Source organism: Glycine soja, chromosome 9 (genome assembly GCF_004193775.1).
Source record: "Glycine soja cultivar W05 chromosome 9, ASM419377v2, whole genome shotgun sequence".
NCBI lineage: Eukaryota > Viridiplantae > Streptophyta > Magnoliopsida > Fabales > Fabaceae > Glycine > Glycine soja.
In genome coordinates, this window is record NC_041010.1 from 39,607,973 (window position 1) to 39,629,124 (window position 21,152).

The window sequence follows — 21,152 nt, forward strand, 5'->3', positions numbered from 1 at the left end:
ATAATTCCGATCATGAAAAATAAACTATTTTGATAAATTACACCAAGAAAGTTATTGAAAAAAGTTTTAAAAAATTGTGAAAACGAGAATCATAAAATATTTTCATAAATAAACTCGTTATAAACTCTTCTAAATATCTCCTAAGCCAGCGAAATGTTTAAAAAACTTTGTTTTATTCTCAAAAGCATAAAAAAATTAAAATAAAAAAGGGTTTACATAAAACCTTGAATTATTTTAATATTCCATTTGATGGTTTTCAACTTTCTAAATTTTTTTAACCAAAAAAAAAAAAATCTAATTTTTAAAGCTTGCATGGGACCTTACATACAACTGATCATAAATCGAATGGATGAACTGAGCGTGTTTGGTACATTTAAGACGTGCGCTCAAATTAAAAACTACATCAAAACTGTGTTGATACACAAAAGTTACAAGCATTAGTGTTGGCTTGAACGTGGATCAATGTTGATGTCATTAGAAAACAAAAAACTAGAATTGTGTCAATCAATCATTTGGTGGTCAGAAGATATAGATGATCCACCCAAGTCTCGCCTCAATATGTGTTAGGGTTATGTAATATACTATATAAATATCATACTTAATTGACAATATGTGAACACCTATTTTAATTGGCATTCAAAAGTACACTTGTGGTCATATTGATTCTCCATTTATCAGTGACAAAAATTAATTCTTTAATAATAATTCATGATATTATTTAATTTAGTTTTCTTTTTTAATTTATGATAATTTTAAAAACTAACTTATCCAAAATATAATTTCAAAAGAATAGTGTAATACGGCATATATTTCCAACTACTAATTTAATTAAATATACTTATTAATTAATTTTAACATTATTTTGGGTATTTTTTGGAAGAAAATAATAGGCATTCTCTTAGCATCTTTTTTTCACTTCTCAATTCAATCAATAAAAGTTTATGCCAAAATAAAAGGCACAAATTAACCGATACCCATAACTACAAAATGCCAACATATCTTAGAAGTTAGACCTCGATAGCACTAACACCACGGGCTCAACAATTCCAAACCCGCCCAAAAAAATGCGGGCTCCCAATTATTGACACACAAAAATTGCTATTTAAATCCCCCAATATAATAAAAAGTCACATATACCCCCACCCCTTCCCCTCGATTAAAACACCCTTGCTTAAAACATCATCCTCCATCCCCTTTCCCTCGCTTTTCTTCCTCTCTATTCTTCACCCCATTTGTTTCTAATGATTTCCGTACCCCTTCTCTTAGTCCCCACTCCCCTCAAGCTCTCCCTCTGTCGCACTCCATTTTGGTTAAACCAAAAAGTCCTTCAAGCTCCTTCGACATTGACTAGTCAAGTGTGCATTTCAAGCCCCCTTTTTTCTATCTTAAAGATCTGACAGAAACTTGTTTTTGCTGCATACCTAATTCAGTTACATAACAGAACCTTGATTACGTGAACGGTGTCAAATATCAGGGGTATTTTTTGAAAAAAAAGCACATTTCTGAAAAGGTAGGAGTTTAAATAGTTAACTGAAGGTGTGAATAGAAATGCTAAAAATATGAAGCTAAAGCCTAAAGGATCAACTCGGCCCAACGATTACAAGGAAGAACACGTCTCCTTCAAAACTGTACCTGTAAAAAATACTTGTGGATTTATGATAAAATTGATAATGATATCAACCCAGCTAAACCATTATTAACTTAGTGACCAAACAAAACTTGAAAGCTATTAAGCTAAACTAATACTTAATTTACTAATTTACTTGGCAAATATTCAGATCCGTTTTTCTGATCCCACATTACCGCATAAAAGTGTTTTCCGTTTGGTGAATACAGAACCCGAAACCGAGACAGAGTGATAGAACAGAGAAAGAAAAAATAACTACTTCAACCAAATTAGACACTGCACCAGAAATGGAGGCTCCACCAGGTGGATCCGGATCCGGATCCGGACCCGAGCGAGATAAATCCACCGCTCCCTCCTCTTCTCCGATCTCCGTCGTCTCCGCCTTCTGGAAAGGTCACACCGAAACTTCACTTCCACGTTTCGCTCTTTCCAAATTTCCGTCGATTTTCATAGCTTTCATCTGATTTCGTGTTTCCGCGTGTGTGAATTGACTTGACGATCTCTAATCTGTGATGTGTTGCCGCATTGTTTCAATTGCTGCAATTGCGATGATTTCGTGACTCTGTGTTTATTCGTCTTTTCAGATTTTGAGTTGGAGAAGGAGAAATCTATATTGGATGAGCAAGGGCTTCGAATTGCAGAGAACCAGGAAAACAGTCAGAGAAATCGGCGCAAGCTTGCAGAGAACACTAGAGGTGTGTGCTTAGTGCTTTTGTTACTGTTTTCAAATTATGCTCGAAACTTAGTTAATAGAATTATTATTAACATTTATTCTGAAATCAGCGTTCAATATATGCTTTAGTAACAATTCACTTGGATATGGATAGCTTACCTGTTAGGACATGTTTTCACTGAAAATGGAACGGAGGCAGGAGCATAGCTGCGCTTTGTTTTTTTTCATGCTCTGTAATTTTTTATTATTATTGTTTGGGGTAATAAATGGATGTGTCTGAGAATTGCATATTATGCTGCTTACAGACTTCAAAAAGGCTTCGCCTGAGGATAAGTTAAGTTTGTTCAATTCCTTGCTTAAGGGCTATCAAGAAGAGGTCGATAATCTTACTAAGAGAGCAAAGTTTGGAGAAAATGCTTTTCTCAACATCTATCAAAAGCTCTATGAAGCTCCGGATCCTTATCCAGCTCTTGTGTCGATTGCTGTGAGTTCTAGCATTTTGCTTAGGTGCCCTGTTTCTTTATTTTCAATTTTTTGCACTATGTGATAGGACTCATGTAATTTTATTGGATGTATTACATCATCTACATGCATGAGTTAGTTATGGATAATGAATGCATGATTCTCCATTCTAAATATACTGATGTAGTAATGCTCTTTTTAGCAATGAGCACTGGGCATGTCCTTCCATCTTGGAATGCATTCAACTTTAAGGGTGTTTCCTTGCCATCATACCTGTGTTGGGATGAGATTCTATTTCTAGAATCTCTTTTGTGTTCTTCCCATTGCTTTAAGGTGTTTTCATCTCTTGACTTTTAAAGAGATGGGCTGCCCTCCCACTTTTTCAATATGCATATTTAAAGATTACAAAATTAGGCCTCTGTCATGATCATTAATTTATTATGCTTTTAAACTGTTCCATTTTTATTGCTTACTAAATTGTATGTACGATACTTGTGTGGATTAGTGCTTATATTTTATGCATGTAGGGAAACCATGTGCATAGTTACATTTGCTTGTTCATGTTCTGATGTGTTTTCATTGTGCAGGAGCAAGATCTCAAGATATCTGAGCTTGAATCTGAAAACCGGAAAATGAAAGTTGAGCTTGAGGAGTTCAGGACAGAGGCAACTCACTTGAAGAATCAGCAGGCTACAATACGAAGACTTGAAGAGAGAAACAGGCAATTAGAGCAACAGGTTATTAATGCTTCTGATATTGTGTATATGATTACATGTTACAGTCTCTTTCATTTCTTGAGGAAAATACCTGTTGAGTGTTGATGCCTTTATATGATGCTTCCTGTTTTCGGTCTAGTATGCACTGGTGTATTGTCAGGATCCTATTATGATCGCCTGATTTCATTTCTTTTATGAAACAACTATCCCAAAAGCTTAAGCTTTTAGGTGAAAGAACAAAAATCGTTTTTAATATATTGCATCTCTAAAATCAGCATCCCAATCCTTTATCCTTTTTTCTTATCCAATTTATTTTTTTAACAATTTAAGGATGAATAAACTTAGGTTTAAGTAATTACGACTTACAAGTACAGTATTGTTTGAAGGTTGCTTTATGTATGTGTTTTATCCAATAATGTATTCTATAACTATCCTTAAATCTAATTTTTGCATTAGATAGTACCTTGGACTTATAAAAGGGGCAAAGTAGGTCTTACCAAATTGCTGATATTGTACCCTATTTTAAGTAAAAGATTTCTCATGAATTGCCAATTTCTGAATTTGAGATGCATTTGTATGTTTCATACCTGTTTTATTGTTCAAATGGGTGAATGTGCACATGCATTCAAACAAGTGCAGAATTTTTCCATTTGTGATAAAGAACTTTGTTAATTGCGGTGACTGCCTCCAAATGTCTACCGATAAATTTTGGCAGAAAGGTTTTAAATGTTTACATTTATGACATGCAATAAATTGATTTCCTAGCTTAACTGAATCCAACTCCTTACTGTCAAATTGATAAGTTCCTTTCAATCTGTGTGTTCATATTTTGTTATTTTATGGCATATTTGCAATGTGTAGAATTCTCTAGATCCCCAACATCTTTAAAATTCAATTATAAATTAGACCTAACTGTCTTTCATGATTTTTACCTTGTCATTTGAATTTATGTGAATTAGATGGAAGAGAAAGTGAAAGAAATTGTGGAGATTAAGCAACGCAGTCTGGCAGAAGAGAATCAGAAAACAATGGAAGTTTTGAAAGAAAGGTATCTGGTAATCTTGTCTGCTATGGCAAATTGTTTGTTTATTCAGTTTAGTACATGTGACAACTGCCTTAGATATATGTTTGTAGCATTCTTAGTTTCTTACCATTGCCAAAGTGGACTATAGAAAGAAGGGAGGGAAACATAGGATGGAGAACCCATGTGAGCCAAAGAAATACTGGCTCCAAGCACTACCTGCACACATGGCAGGGTGGTGGGAGGAAAGAAACCAAATTTTTTAATGGTGTGAAGTATAAGAAGGGCGCACAGGGAAAGGGAGGGGCAACCAAGGACTGAGTGTGGGATTGGATGGGGTGTTAATGTCTCTTGAATGATGTTGACTTCCTTTTTCATTCTTTTCTTTTTGTAAATGTTTCCATTAGCTTTCTGTTTGCTGTGAGCAAGAGAGGGAGAGTCTATTCTTGTGAGTCTGTTTCTGCAATTGGAAATTATTCCCTCTTTTTCTACATTCAAATATAAAATACCTAGGTTCCTATCACTTTGTCCCTCTTGCCCTGTATTGACTGACTACTACTATATCAGAACTGTCCTCTGTCTTGGCATTGCTTACCTAGTCTGATGATCTCTTTATTCTGTGCAGGGAACAGGCACTGCAAGATCAGTTGCAGCATGCCAAAGACAGTGTTTCTACTATGCAGAAATTGCATGAACTCGCACAAAACCAGTTGTTTGAACTCTGCGCCCAATCTGGTAATCAAATAGTTTTCATTTTAATTTTAGTTGTACACTTCACTTGAATCTGTAACATCAGTTCTTACATTACTTTATAATCTGCATATTAAGAGTTAAGACCATGATTCTCCTAATATTATTTAATATTGAAGAAAATGATCCCCTGTTTTCTTGAAAACTTCAGAGGAAGAGAGGGCATCTAAGCAATCAGAGGTCAATCTTCTGATGGATGAAGTGGAACGTGCACAATCAATGCTTCTTAGTTTAGAAAGAGAGAAGGTACAATTTACAAACTTTTATTTGATTTTGAAGTGTGGTTATTTGTAATTGTGTGTTCGCCTGTTCAGTCAAATTCTTCAATTTTTGCTGCTTTCTCTCTATTTGTTTCAGAATTTACAAAATATTATAGTCCACTGTTTTTAAATCTGTTTAAGTGTAGTGAAGACGATTAATGTTGAGGTGGGATGATAGGACATACAAGATCAGAAATATGTATTTGAAATAAATTTAGAGTAGTACCTATTTTGAAAAGATGACAGAACCTCGACCAAGTTGGTTTGGTTGTGTTTGGAGTTGACTAACAGAGTTTAAGGGAAAACTTTTGGAGATACTCATACTCATAAGACTTTGCTCTAAACACTTTTAAAAAATTAGTTTTGACAGAGCCTGGTAGCAGAGTTTGACCCCGCTGCCAACCCTTCCTGGCAAGATAGGGCTTGAGTTGTGTTTTGTATCTTTTTTTTGTTCCATATTAGGTGCTCTGTTGAGTTATAACAGTTTGTTTCTTTATCCTTTAAAAAAATTATCACTGCTGCAATCAATTCATATTCCATATACATATTAATTACACAGCTGGGAGTCTCTTACAAACCAACAAACCAGAATTGAAGAATAGAATGCAAGATAGAAAGAACAAGAATGAATCTGTTATTGGAGAATGACATTTGAACAGAAAAGGAGAGAAATCTCCTTCTAAGGGTTTCCCCTTGACAAAGAGTTGTTCATTTCAGGCTTTGTTTTCCAATACTAACAATTCTGAATGCCTAAGCAGTGATAATTAACAATTCTAACCAATAAACCAATTCTAACAAATAAACCAATTCTATTACTGACTCTGACTACTATTAACAACTCTATCTAATTCCATAACTGTCCTAACTACTTTGCTCCGACTCCTATCAGAGTGCTTCTATTATATATGTCAAGATCAAAATAGGAAAAAGTATCAGTGGGCAATTTTTCAAAATTTGAAATAAACTAAAGAAAGAAAGTATTGGTAACTAGGAAGATGGTGTCTTAACTTTAAATCCCTCTTTAACTATTCCCCATGGAATTACTTGTGCTTGAGGATTCAACTATTAATTGATTCTTGTTGTGATCTTCACTCTTGGGATAAGGCTTGTTTTTTATTATTATTGTTAAGTTTCTAAATTAGTTTCTCTTTGTTAAATTTTCTTTAAATTTTAAGCATATCCTTATAATCAACTTTAAATTTCTATTGATGACCTACCCCACAACCCCGTGTACTGTTCTGGTTTCACTGACAATGTTCTTCCCTCCTGTAGGTATAAAGAATGGAATTACTAGTTTATATTTTTTGCAAAGGCTGTTATCAATGACTGTAAACTGAATATAGTTTGTGATTGTCAAACTGAATGAACTGTGTATTTGTGTAGGTGCATCTTGGTTCTTTATGATGTAAGGATACAGTTTTTACTGTTTAGTCCATAATCAAATCTTAAAATAACCAAGTCTCTGTTTGGTATCCATATAAGGGTAGAGAGGAAGATAATTGGATGAAAGAATTTAATTGGGCCCACATATTTTAAATCCTTCCATAGCTTCTGTAACATTAAGTGGAATGAATCTTGTCTCAAGCTGCTGAGTGCTGATGCTTTTCCATGTTCAATAAGACTTGCTGTTTATTGTAGCGATACTTCTGTGTCTATGCAGGGGGTTCTCCGAAATCAGTTGCAAACGGCAAATGAAGAGACTGAAACTAAGAATAGGTATGGTGATCCTCTTTGTTTTCTATTTAAATTAAAAATTATTATTATGCCCAAACTAAGCAGTATTAGTTGGACATATTTACACATTTCCCTTTCTAAAATCTATTTATGAGTATTATCTGCATTTTAAGTTTCTAATTTCCAAATTCTACATACAGAAACATTTTTTTTATTGGCTGTTAAACTAAAGAAATTTATTATAACTATACTACCCATCTTTAGCATCCCTTTTTAAGTTGAATAACATTTCCCATTCTGCATTTCCTTTAAAGATCCTTTGGTCTTCAACTCTTCATTCTTCCAAACATGATAATTAAAAGAAATCCCAGTTCAATTAGTTTCAAGATTTGCTGCATGATATATTTTCATTCTTAATCAAGCAATCCAAATTTATTTTTATCATTTTAATTTGGTATCTTTAGCTATACGTGTTATTATTTTAATTATTTTTTACAGCTTTAAAAGCTTGTAAAACAAACTCTCTTTACTTCATAAAATTCAGAGCATGATGTGTGAAACAAACTCCATTCTTCACATTCGGGTTTATCTCTTTCGGTTAATAGAAGCAATTATTTGGATCCCTCAACATATTAATCTTTCCTTGAAGAAAGTATAGTCTAAAAGAAATAAGACCATGTTTTTGTGTGGACTAGAAATGCTAACAACACATTCTTTTGAACGCATTGTATTATCGGCTGAAATTTATTGGAAATTACAAACTTTGTGGGTCCCACTTATTTAATTATTCTCTCTCCTGATTTTATAGTTTTTAATATTTTTTAATTTTTAACCAATACTAGAGTGTTATAGAGTGGGTTGCTATTTGCTAACACTCCTCACTCCTCTTGCGTGAATTCACCGTACAATAAGTTATTCAGTGATGCAGAGCTACTTTCTGTCTATCTGACCCTATATTTCTGTTTTTAATTTTTAATAATTTAATTATTTGTGTTTTCTGTCTATCTGACCCTATATCCATATATGCATACTCACTCATTGATACTTGCTCAAATCCTTCTAATTTCTTATCTTTTACACTGGATCGCAATCTTCAGATTATTGTTTGTTTTTATTTTGCAGTGATAATTTTGACTCAAATAGCGCGCTGGAGAATTCTTTAAATGCCAAAGAAAAACAAATCTCTGATTTGAACATGGAACTACACAATATTGAAACAGCCTTATCAAATGAAAGAGATCAACACATTAATGAAGTCAAGAAACTTACGGCCATGCTCAATGAAAAGGTAATATTTTGGTAGGCCAAAGTCTACTGAAGATTTCCTTCGTGTGATACTTAAATGCACTATAAGTGACTTTGATTTGTGAATTCCCCAAGATTTTGATCCAATATATTTTGTTTTCAAATTGGCTTAGTCCTGAGCAGATGCGTTGCAGTTGATATAGTAGCAATTACAATCCATTTGCTTCGTTATATGGCACATAATTTTGTTCTTCCATGCTCATGAAAATTTAAAACTATTTTTTATCACCTTCTCTTAATATAGGAGGCTGCCCTTGAGGAGATGAAGAAAGAACTTAAAGCAAGGCCAACAGAAAAGATGGTTGATGATCTGCGCAAGAAAGTGAAAATTTTGCAGGTGGTTTTATTGTTCCCTGTATCCTCTATTTACCATTTTGGTGGGCTCTCTTGTAACATCACTATTTGTGTTCCTTGTGAACTATACTTGTAGGCAGTGGGTTATAATTCAATCGAGGCCGAAGACTGGGAAGTGGCTACAAGTGGAGAAGAGATGAGCAAGATGGAGTCTCTTCTTCTTGATAAGAACCGTAAAATGGAACATGAACTAACACAGTTGAAGGTAAGAATGTGATTTGTTTAGCAATAGGACATCCAGTCCTCCTGCCCCCATAAACAAAGAAGAAGACTTTGAAAAGATCAGAGTGAAAGAAATAATCAACTAACATAACACTAGCCTTTTATATAGTGTAGCTTTCAAAGAAAGCAAGACCAGTGATGAAAGGATCCTATGTATTTCCTTCATTTGAGCAATTATTGTGGAGTCAATAACAATTTCATGTAGAAATGCCAAGTATTATTGCTGTGCATTTGGAAATACCTCTTTCATTCAGATGGAAGTCCTACCATTTTCAGGTCACACTTTCTGAGAAAACGTCCATACTGGAAACAGCTGAACAGAAGATAGCAGAACTTACAGCAAAGTCTAATGAACAACAGAAATTGATACAGAAGTTGGAAGATGATATATTGAAGGTTTGGAATGATTACCTGGGTTGCCTCTGTTACATATCCACCACTTTAAATAGAATAAGAATTGCTCTCTTTTGCTAATATTTGGTTATGCGTTTATGAATAATGATGAAATTTTATGCTTTTTATTTATTTAATGCATTTAGTAACCCTCTTGATACAGGGATATAGTTCCAATTCAAAAGACCGTAAAGGGAACTTCCTTGATGATTGGGATCTTTCAGAAGCTGGTGGGGGTGAGGTTTCTGAGGTAAATTCCACTCTTGTGCTGCCATTATTTCTGCATTTTACTTCTTTCTGCAGACCAATCTTCAAAAGAAACAAAGTTTCATACATTCAACAATTGGAAAGAGATGCTGTCTGTCTGAACTGTTGTTTTCTTTTAGGTTAACAAAAAATTAGTTCTCATCAATAATTTGTTGGGTGGAGTTGAGTTGAGTGTTAACAATGGGGAATTACTATTCTAATTTCAGATGCATCTGTAAGAGATATAAGTAAAATTCATCACAGGCCTTCTCTTAACATCTTATGCTTGTGGGATAGTTAGTTCATGGCATGTTGTCAAAGCTTCTTGATCAAGTAATTGATAGATTGATTCTGATCATTCCCATTCCCGCATCCAAATTTAGATGAACTTTATACATTCTTCGAGCTAACAGGTTTCGAAGGGATGTGCGTCATTATTCAACTTTTTCTTAACAGCTTTAGCTTTTGAGTAATAGGAGATGAAGCGGAAGCCATGAAAAACTAGTCAAGGATCGACCTTGCTCAAATACCATAATAGATTCAGAGAAAAGGAAGAAAGAGAGAGAGAGAAGGAAAGGTGATTGTATTGATAAAATCAACCCAACTAACAACAGATTACAAAGCTGTTGTTTATATAGACAGTTACTTAGCAATAACTGTCAACTAACCTTGAGTTAGTTCCTAACAGAAAACTAAGGAAATACTATGGTTAACATAACAAGACTTAACCAAACAGATAATAAAATTCACTATAGCTGGGCGAGTAAGTATACTCTCCTATATTAAGACAGATGGTTTAATGATGCAATCTATTTTCTTTGATTTTTTAATGATAACTTTGGGTACGAATGTTGATTTTCTTACAATTGAACCCATGCAATTAGAAGATTTAGATTTTGAGAACATTGAAAAAATTCTTTTGCTGGATAATTTTTTGTGATTGATTAATAACACCCCCAAATATTCTTTTGTACACATGTATATTAGATTGAAAGAATTCTTGAATTAGCTCTTTTTGCATCAGAATACTGACCAAAGGCAAGTATCCTTAGACCAAGATCAGAGCTCAATGCTTAAAGTGATTTGCAATCAAAGAGATCGATTTAGGACCCGCTTGCGAGAGACAGAAGAGGTATGTTTATAATCAGCCCAATTTTGGATTAAGGATATGGTAGTGTAACGAGTGTTGACTTGGGTGAATTTTTCACTTTTATTAGGAAATAAGGCAGTTGAAGGAGAAGATTGGGGTATTAACAGTGGAACTGGAAAAGAGCAAAGCTGATAATGTCAAACTATACGGGAAGATTCGTTATGTACAAGACTATAATCATGAGAAAGTGGTTTCTAGGGGTTCTAAAAAGGTTTTTAATTTGTGCTTAAAACATCACTCTATTTCATTCTTCAAGATAACTTTTTTCCCTTTTACCCTGAACTCAGATTTATTTGTGATTTTTTGTTCAGTATGCTGAAGATCTTGAAAGTGGTTTCGCGTCAGATGTGGAATCTAAATACAAGAAGATATATGAGGATGATATAAATCCTTTTGCTGCATTCTCAAAAAAGGTGACTTAACTTGGCTGCTGCAATGAAACACAGCATATTGAAAAATGTTTCATGCATTATAAGTTTGTATTAGTGTCACAGCTTGACAAAATTGATAGCGCTTGTCCCTTGAATTCGAGACCAAGGGAGGAATCTCCTAAAATACGAAGAAGAAGAAGGATAAAAATAAACTGAATATGGATATTCTGCTTTATTCATTACTATTTCAGGTATATATATAGGTTCATTCAGTACTAGAACCTTCTGCTATCTTATTACAGGCGCGAAATATCACACGACAAGTACTGGCATATCCTAACAGAATGCGTGCCTCATTAATGCTAATACAATTACGAAAATGCACATGCACGTGCTTCATATGCGTACATAGTAACGGGTTGCTGGGTCTCTCTCTCGGGCCTGGTACTCTGAATGCTATCAATACCCGCCGCTGGCAAAACCACCTTGTCCTCAAGGTGGTATACAGAACGGAGGTCGTCCCAGTGCTCCCAAGATGTTTCCTCCGGTGCGAGACCATTCCACTGCACCAGAACCAGCAGAGATGGTGGGGACGTGGTAGTATCCCACTTGGTGTCGAGAATACTTAACGGTTCAACGAGTGGGTGGTGGTCAGAAGCCTGTGGGGGTAGAGGTGCAACGTCTTCGGAAACTGGGCCGTGATGGGGTTTAAGTAACGAGCAGTGGAAGACATTGTGGATTTTGGAGTGAGCTGGGAGAGCCAGGCGATAGGCGACTGCACCAACTGCCTCAGTGATGCGGAAGGGGCCATAGTAGTGCTTGGACAGCTTGTGAAATGTCGTACGGGTGAGAGAGAGATGGCGGTAGGGTTGGAGTTTGACGTAAACCCAATCTCCGATGGAGTAAGAAACGTCGCGGTGCTTGCGGTCAGCCTGGATCTTCATGGCTTACTGAGCTTTCTGTAGAGGAATTTGGAGGTTGACCCAGATGTCTTGGCGTGATGAGAGCAGGCTGTCGACAGCTTCTACAGAAGAAGAGTCCTTGATGTAGGAGACCAGCGAAGGTGATGGCTTACCATATGTTGCTTCGTATGGGGTAATGCCGGTAGCGGAATGAACCGCGGTGTTGTAGCACCATTCAGCTAGGGAGAGGAACTGTGTCCACTGCGATGGGGAGTCATGCACGAAACATCACAAGTATTGTTCCAAGGTTCGATTTAGCACTTCAGTCTGCCCATCCGTTTGAGGATGGTACGAGGTGCTCATACACAATTTGGTGCCGCTAAGTTGGAATAGATCGCGCCAGAAATGGCCTACAAAGATTGGATCGCGGTCGGAGATGAGACTACGAGGGAAGCCGTGGTGTTTGGCGACGATGTCAAAGAAAAGGAGTGCAACCTTATGGGCGGTGTAACGATCTGGTAGAGCTCCAAAATGGGCGCCTTTGGTGAATCGATCAACTACGATGAGGATGGTCGTGTATCCACGCGAGGGAGGCAAACCAGTGATAAAGTCCAATGAAAGGTCTTGCCATGGGGAATTGGAAATAGGCAGAGGTTGGAGTAACCCTGCAGGGCGCTTGGTCTCGTATTTGACTTGTTGGCATGTCGGGCATTGTCGAATGAAACGCTTAACGTCACGGCTGAGGGTGTTCCAGTGGAAACTGACTTGTATGCAATGGAGTGTCTTGGCAAAGTCGAGGTGACCGCCGATAGGAGTAGAGTGGAATTCGTCAATCAAGGTATCGACGAAAGGGTTGTCGGGTTCCAACCAAATTCGATTATTGAAGAATAACAAGCCGTCGCGAAGTGCAAACTCGGGGTGTGAACTGGGGTCACTCGTAACTTGGTGAAGCATGGCCTGGAAAGGAGTGCTGGTGGTGAAGTGTTGGCGCAGTGTATCGAGGAAGATGAAGTGAGGGATAGATAATAACCAGTACTGGCTTGCTTCGGGATGAGGTACCCTGGAAAGCGCATCTGCAACAACGTTGGACTTACCTGACTTGTATTGTATATCATAATTGTAACCTAACAGCTTGGCTAAGTAAGACTGCTGCTCCGGGGTCTGCACGACCTGGTTCATGAGATCCTTCAAGCTTCGATGATCAGTAAGGATCGTAAAAGAGTGGCCGAGGAGGTATTGGCGTCACTTGCGTACGGCGGTGGTGATTGCGTGTAACTCGCGGACGTACGTAGAGGCTTGCTGCATGCGAGGGCACAGGGCTTTGCTGAAGAAGGCCAGAGGATGACCTCGTTGCTGCAGGACAGCGCCAATGGCGGAACCGGAGGCGTCCGTTTCCAGGATGAATGGAATGGAAAAGTCGGGTAGGGAGAGAACATGAGCTTGAGTCATGGCGCGTTTAAGGGATTCGAAGGCTGTCTGAGAGGCCTCCGTCCAGAGGAAGTTATCCTTCTGAAGCAATGCAGTCAGTGGTGCAGCGAGGGAAGCATAACCCTTGACGAACTTACGGTAGAAACCGGTCAACCCGAGGAATCCGCGAAGTGAATGGGTGTTCGTGGGAATGGGCCACTGAACCATAGCATCAATCTTCGAAGGGTCAGGGGCAACACCGCGGGCTGAGACGATGTGTCCGAGGAATGTCAATTGGTATTGGGCGAAGACACACTTGGTTTCCTTGAGGAAGAATTGAGCATGAGATAAACAATCGAATACCTGGCGGAGGTGGGAGACGTGATCATCTAAAGAAGCGCTGTACACCAGGATGTCGTCGAAAAAGACGGCAACAAAGCGGCGAAGGAAGGGCTTGAGGAGTTCATTCATGGTCGCCTGAAAGGTGGAGGGAGCGTTACATAAACTGAACGGCATTACCTTGTATTCGTAGTGTCCTTGGTGGGTGCGGAAGGCGGTTTTGGCGACGTCAGCGGCAGCCATGGATATTTGATGAAAGCCCTGGCGAAGGTCAAGCTTAGAGAACCAAGAGGCTAAACCCAGTTCGTCGAGCAGCTCATCTATGGTGGCCATTGGAAACCTGTCCTTCACCGTCATGGCGTTGAGCGCGCGATAATCAACGCAGAAACGCCAACTCCCGTCCTTCTTCTTGACCAGTAGGACTGGGGAGGAAAAGGGACTGTTGCTCAGCTGTATGAGACCCGATGAGAGCATATCCTGCACTTGCTTCTCGATTTCCGCCTTTTGGAAGTGGGGGTAACGATAGGGACGAACGTTAACGGGGGAGGTGTTTGGCAAGAGGTGGATGTGGTGGGTGATTGGCCGGGGAGGGGGAAGGGTTGTGGGTGGTTGGAACAGGTGAATATATTGTTGGAGAAGGTGGGTGATGGCGGGGTGGGGTGACGGAGTTGGGGAAAGAGGGTTGATGGATATGTGGAAGAAAGCAGAAGTGGAGTGGGTCTGCAACATACGGCGAAGCTGAAGTGAGGACATGTCGGCAGGCACCATGGGGGCATCCGCGCGAAGAAAGACTAAGTGTCCCTGGTACTGAAATTGCTTGGTGAGGGCAGCGTAGTTCGTGATGGTGGGCCCGAGGTGTTTGAGCCATTGGATACCAAGAACTATGTCCGCGCCACTGATGGGCAAAACATGAAGATCAACGTAGAAGTCGTGACCTTGAAGGGATAGGGTGGTGTGGGGGCAAAGTTGGTCACAGGGAAGGGAGGTGCCGTTGCCGACGGTGACTTGCAGGGGGTTGGTCGTGACAGTGGCGAGTTGAAGGTGCTTGGCCACGCGTGATTGGATAAAATTGTGCGTGCTCCCTCCGTCAATGAGCACAGTGACGCGTGAGTTGTGGATGGAACCAAAGAGGCGGAGAGCATCGGGGGTGGGGGTGGAGGTGCCGGGAAGGGCGTTGAAACTAATCTGGGCAAGGGTGGGGAGGGTTGGGAGAGGATGGGGTTTGCGGGTTGGGTGTCTGGGTCGGGTTCATCCTCTTCAAAGATCAAGAGGAAGAAACGGGCCTTGCATTTATGTGTGGGGACCCATTTCTCATCGCAGTTGTAGCATAGTCCAAGCTCGCGCTTGCGGGTAGTCTCCTCTGGGGTGAGGCGGCGTACGTGGTTGCGGGAGGGAGGGGTAGGTTTCGGTTGAGGGGAGGGTAACAGGGAAATGATGGCAGTGGTGTGGGGTGGTTGTGTGGTGGGGGAGAGGGTCGGGAAAGGTTGAGGGGTCGAGGCCGGTGGACGGGGGTGGAAGGAACGGCGCCTGTCGTCAAGTTTATCTTCCTGCAGCTTGGCGAGGGAGATGGCCTGAGGGAGAGAGATGGGCTGGAAAGCTTGAACTTCCCGACGTAACTCCGGCGCGAGGCCGGAAATAAAACAGCTGAGTAAACACGACGAGGGAAGCCCGATAATTCTGTTGGCCAAGCGTTCGAAGTCATGCAAATATTCGTTGACGGTGCCTGTTTGAGTAAGTTTAAATAGAGTACCTCTGGGATCATCGTAGTAAGTTGGCGTGAAGCGAGTCTCGAGTGCTTGCAAGAGGGCGGCCCAGGACGTGATGAATCCATTACGATACATCCATTGATACCAGCTTAGGGCTGGTCCGTCCATATAAAAAGATGCTACTGTAACCCGCTCCTCGTCTGGTGTATGGTGGTACTCGAAGAACTGGGAGATCTTAAAGATCCATCCCATGGCGTCGGTCCCGTCGAAACGGGGTACATCAAGCTTGATATGGTGGCGCGACGAGGGTGGAGATAGCGGAGGAGGTAATGGGGGTGGTTGTGGCTGGTGTTGGATTTGCAGGAGTTGGAGCTGTTCCTGCATGGCATCCAAACAGAGGGACAGGTCGTGGTGAGTCTGTGTGAGACGGAGGACGGCGTCCTCGAGGCGGTCCGTGGTCTTCGAACGAGTGTTGTGCTCGGTCATGGCGACGCCGGCAGGTCGGACCAAATTGATAGCGCTTGTCCCTTGAATTCGAGACCAAGGGAGGAATCTCCTAAAATACGAAGAAGAAGAAGGATAAAAATAAACTGAATATGGATATTCTGCTTTATTCATTACTATTTCAGGTATATATATAGGTTCATTCAGTACTAGAACCTTCTGCTATCTTATTACAGGTGCGAAATATCACACGACAAGTACTGGCATATCCTAATAGAATGCGTGCCTCATTAATGCTAATACAATTACGAAAATGCACATGCACGTGCTTCATATGCGTACGTAGTCTTTAAGATAAACTGGTTGCTGGGTCTCTCTCTCGGGCCTGGTACTCTGAACGCGATCATATGCATATGTTGAAACTGAAGTGTCTATCTGTCCAAGATAACTACAAGCCTAAAACCGCACATAAAGATCTTTGAAGGAATTTTCTATCTATTTTAAGGTTGGTGCTGCCAAATGCAACTTGTTCATAACTGTTTGTGTTTGTGAAATAACTTTAGTTTTCAGATGTATTATTACTGAGATTAAAAAATGGTATATGTTTAGTCAGTAGGTACAGGGAAGAATGCCTGTTATGTCCTTGATTGAAAGTCTAATTTTGTTGGTTAAACTTGCGTTTGAATAATTGTTGTTGCCTGTTGGAGCTATTGAACACTGGATTCTCCTTATGTGTAGATCTCCCTCTCCCATTTTGCACCTTACCTAGAAAAGGGAGGGCTTATTGGGATTGGATGAAAGATTAGGAAGTGATTGGTTAGAAACATGACTAAGTTATCTTTCACTGTGTTCTGTATTCAATGTTATTTAATTTTAATTATGAACTGTTCCATCTATTTTTCATGTAATTAGGAAAGGGATCAAAGATACAAGGAGTTAGGATTCAGGGACAGAATTACACTCAGCAGTGGACGTTTTCTCCTTGGGAACAAGTATGCTTGAAGGCTTCTGCTATATTTTAGACATTCTTCAATGCTCCTGTTTTCTTCTGCTTAAATAATTTGTTAACCCGTTTGATATTCCCATTCTTCTGCTTAAATAATTTGCTAAGCTTCGATAGCATTTTATTTGATGTTTTTACTTTCGACTTGGGAAGATCAAGTGTATTATTCCTTCTTCTTTCTTGCACATGTTATTGTTAAGTTAATTGATAAAGAATCCTCCTGTTGCAGGTATGCCCGAACTTTCGCATTCTTTTATACCATTGGATTGCATATCTTGGTCTTCACCTGTCTCTACCGAATGTCTGCTCTCAGTTATCTTAGGTAAAATATCTGACGACTAATTTCACTGTTATAACTACTGTACATGGATTTCAGCCACTCTTTACCCTTCTCTTTCCTGCAGCAATGGCCCAGAGGAATTCCTTGTCGGAGAGAAAAACGTTGATCTTCCGCGTGGACCATAGTGGATATGCAACTCAGTTTTCAGCGATTGATTTCTCAAATTGAACAGTACATGTGGTCGAAATGAAACCTCTTTTCAGTGGTCATTTTCAACTCAATTTTCAGTGGTCGATTTCTCAAATTGAACGGTGCACATGGTCGGTGTGCAACCTCTTTTCAGTGGTCTTTTTTTACAGACAGAACGATAACATATTGTCAATATTCAAATATCAAATGTATTGTACATATGACTGTTGTTTTACTCTAACAATGTTGCAATGAAATATAGAGGCATTTTTTTTTTCTTGAACACGACAATGGCAAAACACTACAAAATCGTGTTTTTTTTTATAGGCAAATGCCACTATAAAATCTTTGTTGACACTTGACGGACCCACGAAAGAAATATGGACTGAAATTTATATTAACAAATTGTAAGACTTTTATGGGTTATGACTAATTGAGGTTAGGTATTAAATTCTGTAAAATTACACTTTCAATACCTTTTTTAATAAATAAATTTTTTCAATTAAATTGTTAAGGAGGAGGGTTGTGTAAGGTCTTCAATAGTCAACATAAAACTTGTTATATCAAACATGGATTATTCTTGACATATTTCTGCTAAAACTGTGATGAATGACTTCATGTAATCTATGTAGTTGATCTTATTTAGTGGGATAATGCTTGGTTGTTGTAAATTTTTAAAGTTTTCATGAAATAGCCCCCCCCCCCCCCCCCCCTCCCCCAATAAAATAATGGATAAAATGTTATTGTTCATCTGTTCCTGCATGTTTTTCTATGTCGTCCATGGTCCTCACGCTGATCATCTCTTATTGGTAGTACATTTCATTGACCGGGTTTCACGCTAAGCAAAGAATTGAAGCATTAGTGTCTTTGTTCTTACTGTGTCTGTGTGGTCCAATTATTTTAACTGACAAAAGGTTCCTAAGCACATGGATAGTGGTTCTAAACAAACTAAAATACGTTGACTGGAACCAGTGCGTAAAATTTGGCTGAGGGATTTGATAAAGATACAACGATTGTTAAGACTGCCAACAAGATATAGCATATAGTAAGTTGAGTGGTTGTTGAATTTGAAACAAGCAGGATCTTCTTGCCAAGTGATTAACTAAAAGGACTAAACTCCATTTCCAATAGTGAAAATTGTGCCCCCGGCAACAACGCCCAGGAAAAAATTGATAACCAAGTTAAATGTTTATTTCATGATCTCAGTAGTTTCATATTGAGGAGACCAACACTACTTACATGCAAAGAATTCTCCTTAAGTTAAGTGGGTATACTCTGTCTATTGTAACTGAACTTCCATTCTTTTTTTCTGAGAAGACTTAGCTAACATAAAAGCAGCTAAATAATATTTTTATGATACGGTGAAATAAAAATAAAAATAAAAAACTTTGATTGTTAGCTCTGGAAGCCACACTTCAAAGAAAGTTTGTTGTGTTATTTGTTGAAAAAGTTTGCGACGCGGTAACTGTTCTATTGATTTTATGGATGGTTCTGCTATTCAATTGGGATTATATAATTCCACTTTTGACCATACCCGAGAGAAAAAGGTAAAGAAAGAAATATGTGCAAGCTTTGCTGTCATGTTCACCATGATTCGTTATTTTCAATGGTGATGTGCACTCCCTAACTTCTGTGTGAAAATGGGAATTGTCAACTTCCTTCAGAAAAGGTTTGATATATTAAGTTAACTTATTTTAAAAAAAAAATGCCATATGTTTGCTTAAACTTATTCAAGGCAAAAGGCTCACAATCTTTTTTTGTCTAGAATTGGATGTGTGTGTGAAGGAAGCAGTTGCTCATTACGTCAAGTCATCTTCAATTAGTTTCGGGAATAGAACAGAACAACTATCTTTATTAGAAAAAGATTATTGAACAAATAGTTATAATGTGATTAAATTATTATTTTTATAAAGTGCGTGATTTTGAAATCAAATTTTAACTAACCGCAGCTTTTACTCTTTTTGACTTTCCGTCCTCTTTCATACTCTTGATTACATACCTCTTTGAATGATTCCAATGTGTAATAAGTAGTCAACACACAAAAGTTTTTCTTGTTTGAGACTCTAGTGATTTGTATTATGCACCCCAATTACGTAAAGCGATTTCCCAAAAAAAAAAAAACTACCACTACAAAGTCGCAAAGTGAACAACACATATCTTCCTTAATGCTTTTCTACATATTATAATAGCAACATGATACAAGCAAGAAGGAAGAGGTGACCCATGCTAAAGGAAACAATGGATGAGGAAAAGGTCCTTGATTTGAGGCTTTGTTAGTGGCATAACACGTGCAACATTTTTACATGTGAGGCAACAGATTTTGAGACTTGCACTTACTTTTTGCAGCATTTGTAGATTGTAGTTGACCAACCTGCATTTTTGTCAATGGCATGATTTGTGAGAACTGAAAGTCCCTTCCTTGCTTTCACTCTGCTGCTACAACATTTGCTCTCCCAACCACTGCCTTCAATTTTCTGATACATTTTTTCTTCCATGCACGTCCAGTATCCATCGTTATGTATACTAGCTATATCACTTTTGGACATCACATTTTTCTAAATATCTACTTTAGTTAATATTCATTATTTCTCTCTCTCTCTTTCTTTCTTTTCATTACATCTTATCATCTGATATACATATATTTTTATCTCTTTCATCTTTCTCTTATTCAATTCACTTTGTTAGACGTACATGTAAAATTGTCTTTTCACTCGGATCTTAAAGTTAACTTTGTAAAACAGGAATAAATAGAAAAATAAAATATTAAAAGTTCTATGTTTTAAGGATGAAATTTATATTTTTAGGAGCCTTAATGCAGTTTAACTAAACAAATGCTGAATGTTACTTTTATAAGTTTGATATCATAATTTTCTAAGTATTGGTCAATTAGACAAACCCTTAAGATCATACTACCAATTTTAATTTTAATTAACATGAAGAAAATTATGATATTTAAAATCATATTACCAATTTTATAATAAAAAATAATTACATGAATACTGTGAAGATTTTGTAATTTAGAAAGTTACCTAACGCTAACCTGGGACCCTTACTGTGGTTAATGAAACGTGAGGTTTTATTTAATAGGCCTTACATATATCAATAAATACTTATATAAAGATTCCGTACTAAAAAAAAACTCAAAATGTAATTTGTGTTCCCTGTTTAATTGGTAATTTGATTTATTAAAAAAAGTAAAAACCAATTAAAATAAAATACTTTAACTTAAGAACGTGCAAAAATTTATAATTGATAAAATTTATATTATTGTAATCTATGTATTTCACATTATATTTGATTTTGGTAATAGTTTTAAACATTAACTAGAAATTTAAAAATATAGATTTTAATTAACTTTAATTAAAGATAAAAAAAATACTGATTTAATTTAATATGAGCATTCAGAAAACTCAAGTCAGAAAATAAATGAAAAAGAATATTATATCTCTTTAAAAAATATATTATAAAAGACAAGAATCTAAGTTAAATCAGTTTTATTACGTTAATAGTATATAGAAATTCATGTTACAGATTACAATGTTGATTAAAGTAATAGTAAAATACAGTATTATAGCACTATTAAGTTGTAAATGAGAAAAAGAGTTGAAGCTAGTCTTGAAATGAGAAATGGGGAGTGGGTTCCAGCTGTTGAAAAACG

The 21,152-nt window shown here is 37.8% G+C and overlaps 1 protein-coding gene across 1 annotated transcript; it reads left to right on the forward strand.

The window, feature by feature from the left end:
* Positions 1-1,718: 1,718 nt before the first annotated feature.
* Positions 1,719-17,777, forward strand: LOC114368843 (protein CASP-like). The gene is made up of 19 exons (XM_028326105.1): positions 1,719-2,020; positions 2,212-2,322; positions 2,606-2,784; positions 3,350-3,499; positions 4,438-4,526; positions 5,125-5,234; positions 5,401-5,495; positions 7,170-7,225; positions 8,306-8,471; positions 8,733-8,825; positions 8,919-9,047; positions 9,341-9,460; positions 9,621-9,707; positions 10,728-10,835; positions 10,921-11,064; positions 11,165-11,266; positions 16,935-17,014; positions 17,255-17,347; positions 17,430-17,777. Exons 1-19 carry the CDS (start codon positions 1,915-1,917, stop codon positions 17,488-17,490), a joined length of 2,079 nt encoding a protein of 692 aa, XP_028181906.1. The 5' UTR covers positions 1,719-1,914; the 3' UTR covers positions 17,491-17,777.
* The last annotated feature ends 3,375 nt before the right edge of the window (positions 17,778-21,152 follow it).

Bases quoted from the DNA above. Each gene is read 5' to 3' on its own strand.
- LOC114368843 (XM_028326105.1), top strand. From the start codon at position 1,915: ATGGAGGCTCCACCAGGTGGATCCGGATCCGGATCCGGACCCGAGCGA. The intron at 2,021-2,211 runs GTCACACCGAAA...TCGTCTTTTCAG, and splicing joins CGTCTCCGCCTTCTGGAAAG to ATTTTGAGTTGGAGAAGGAG. The intron at 4,527-5,124 runs GTATCTGGTAAT...TATTCTGTGCAG, and splicing joins ATGGAAGTTTTGAAAGAAAG to GGAACAGGCACTGCAAGATC.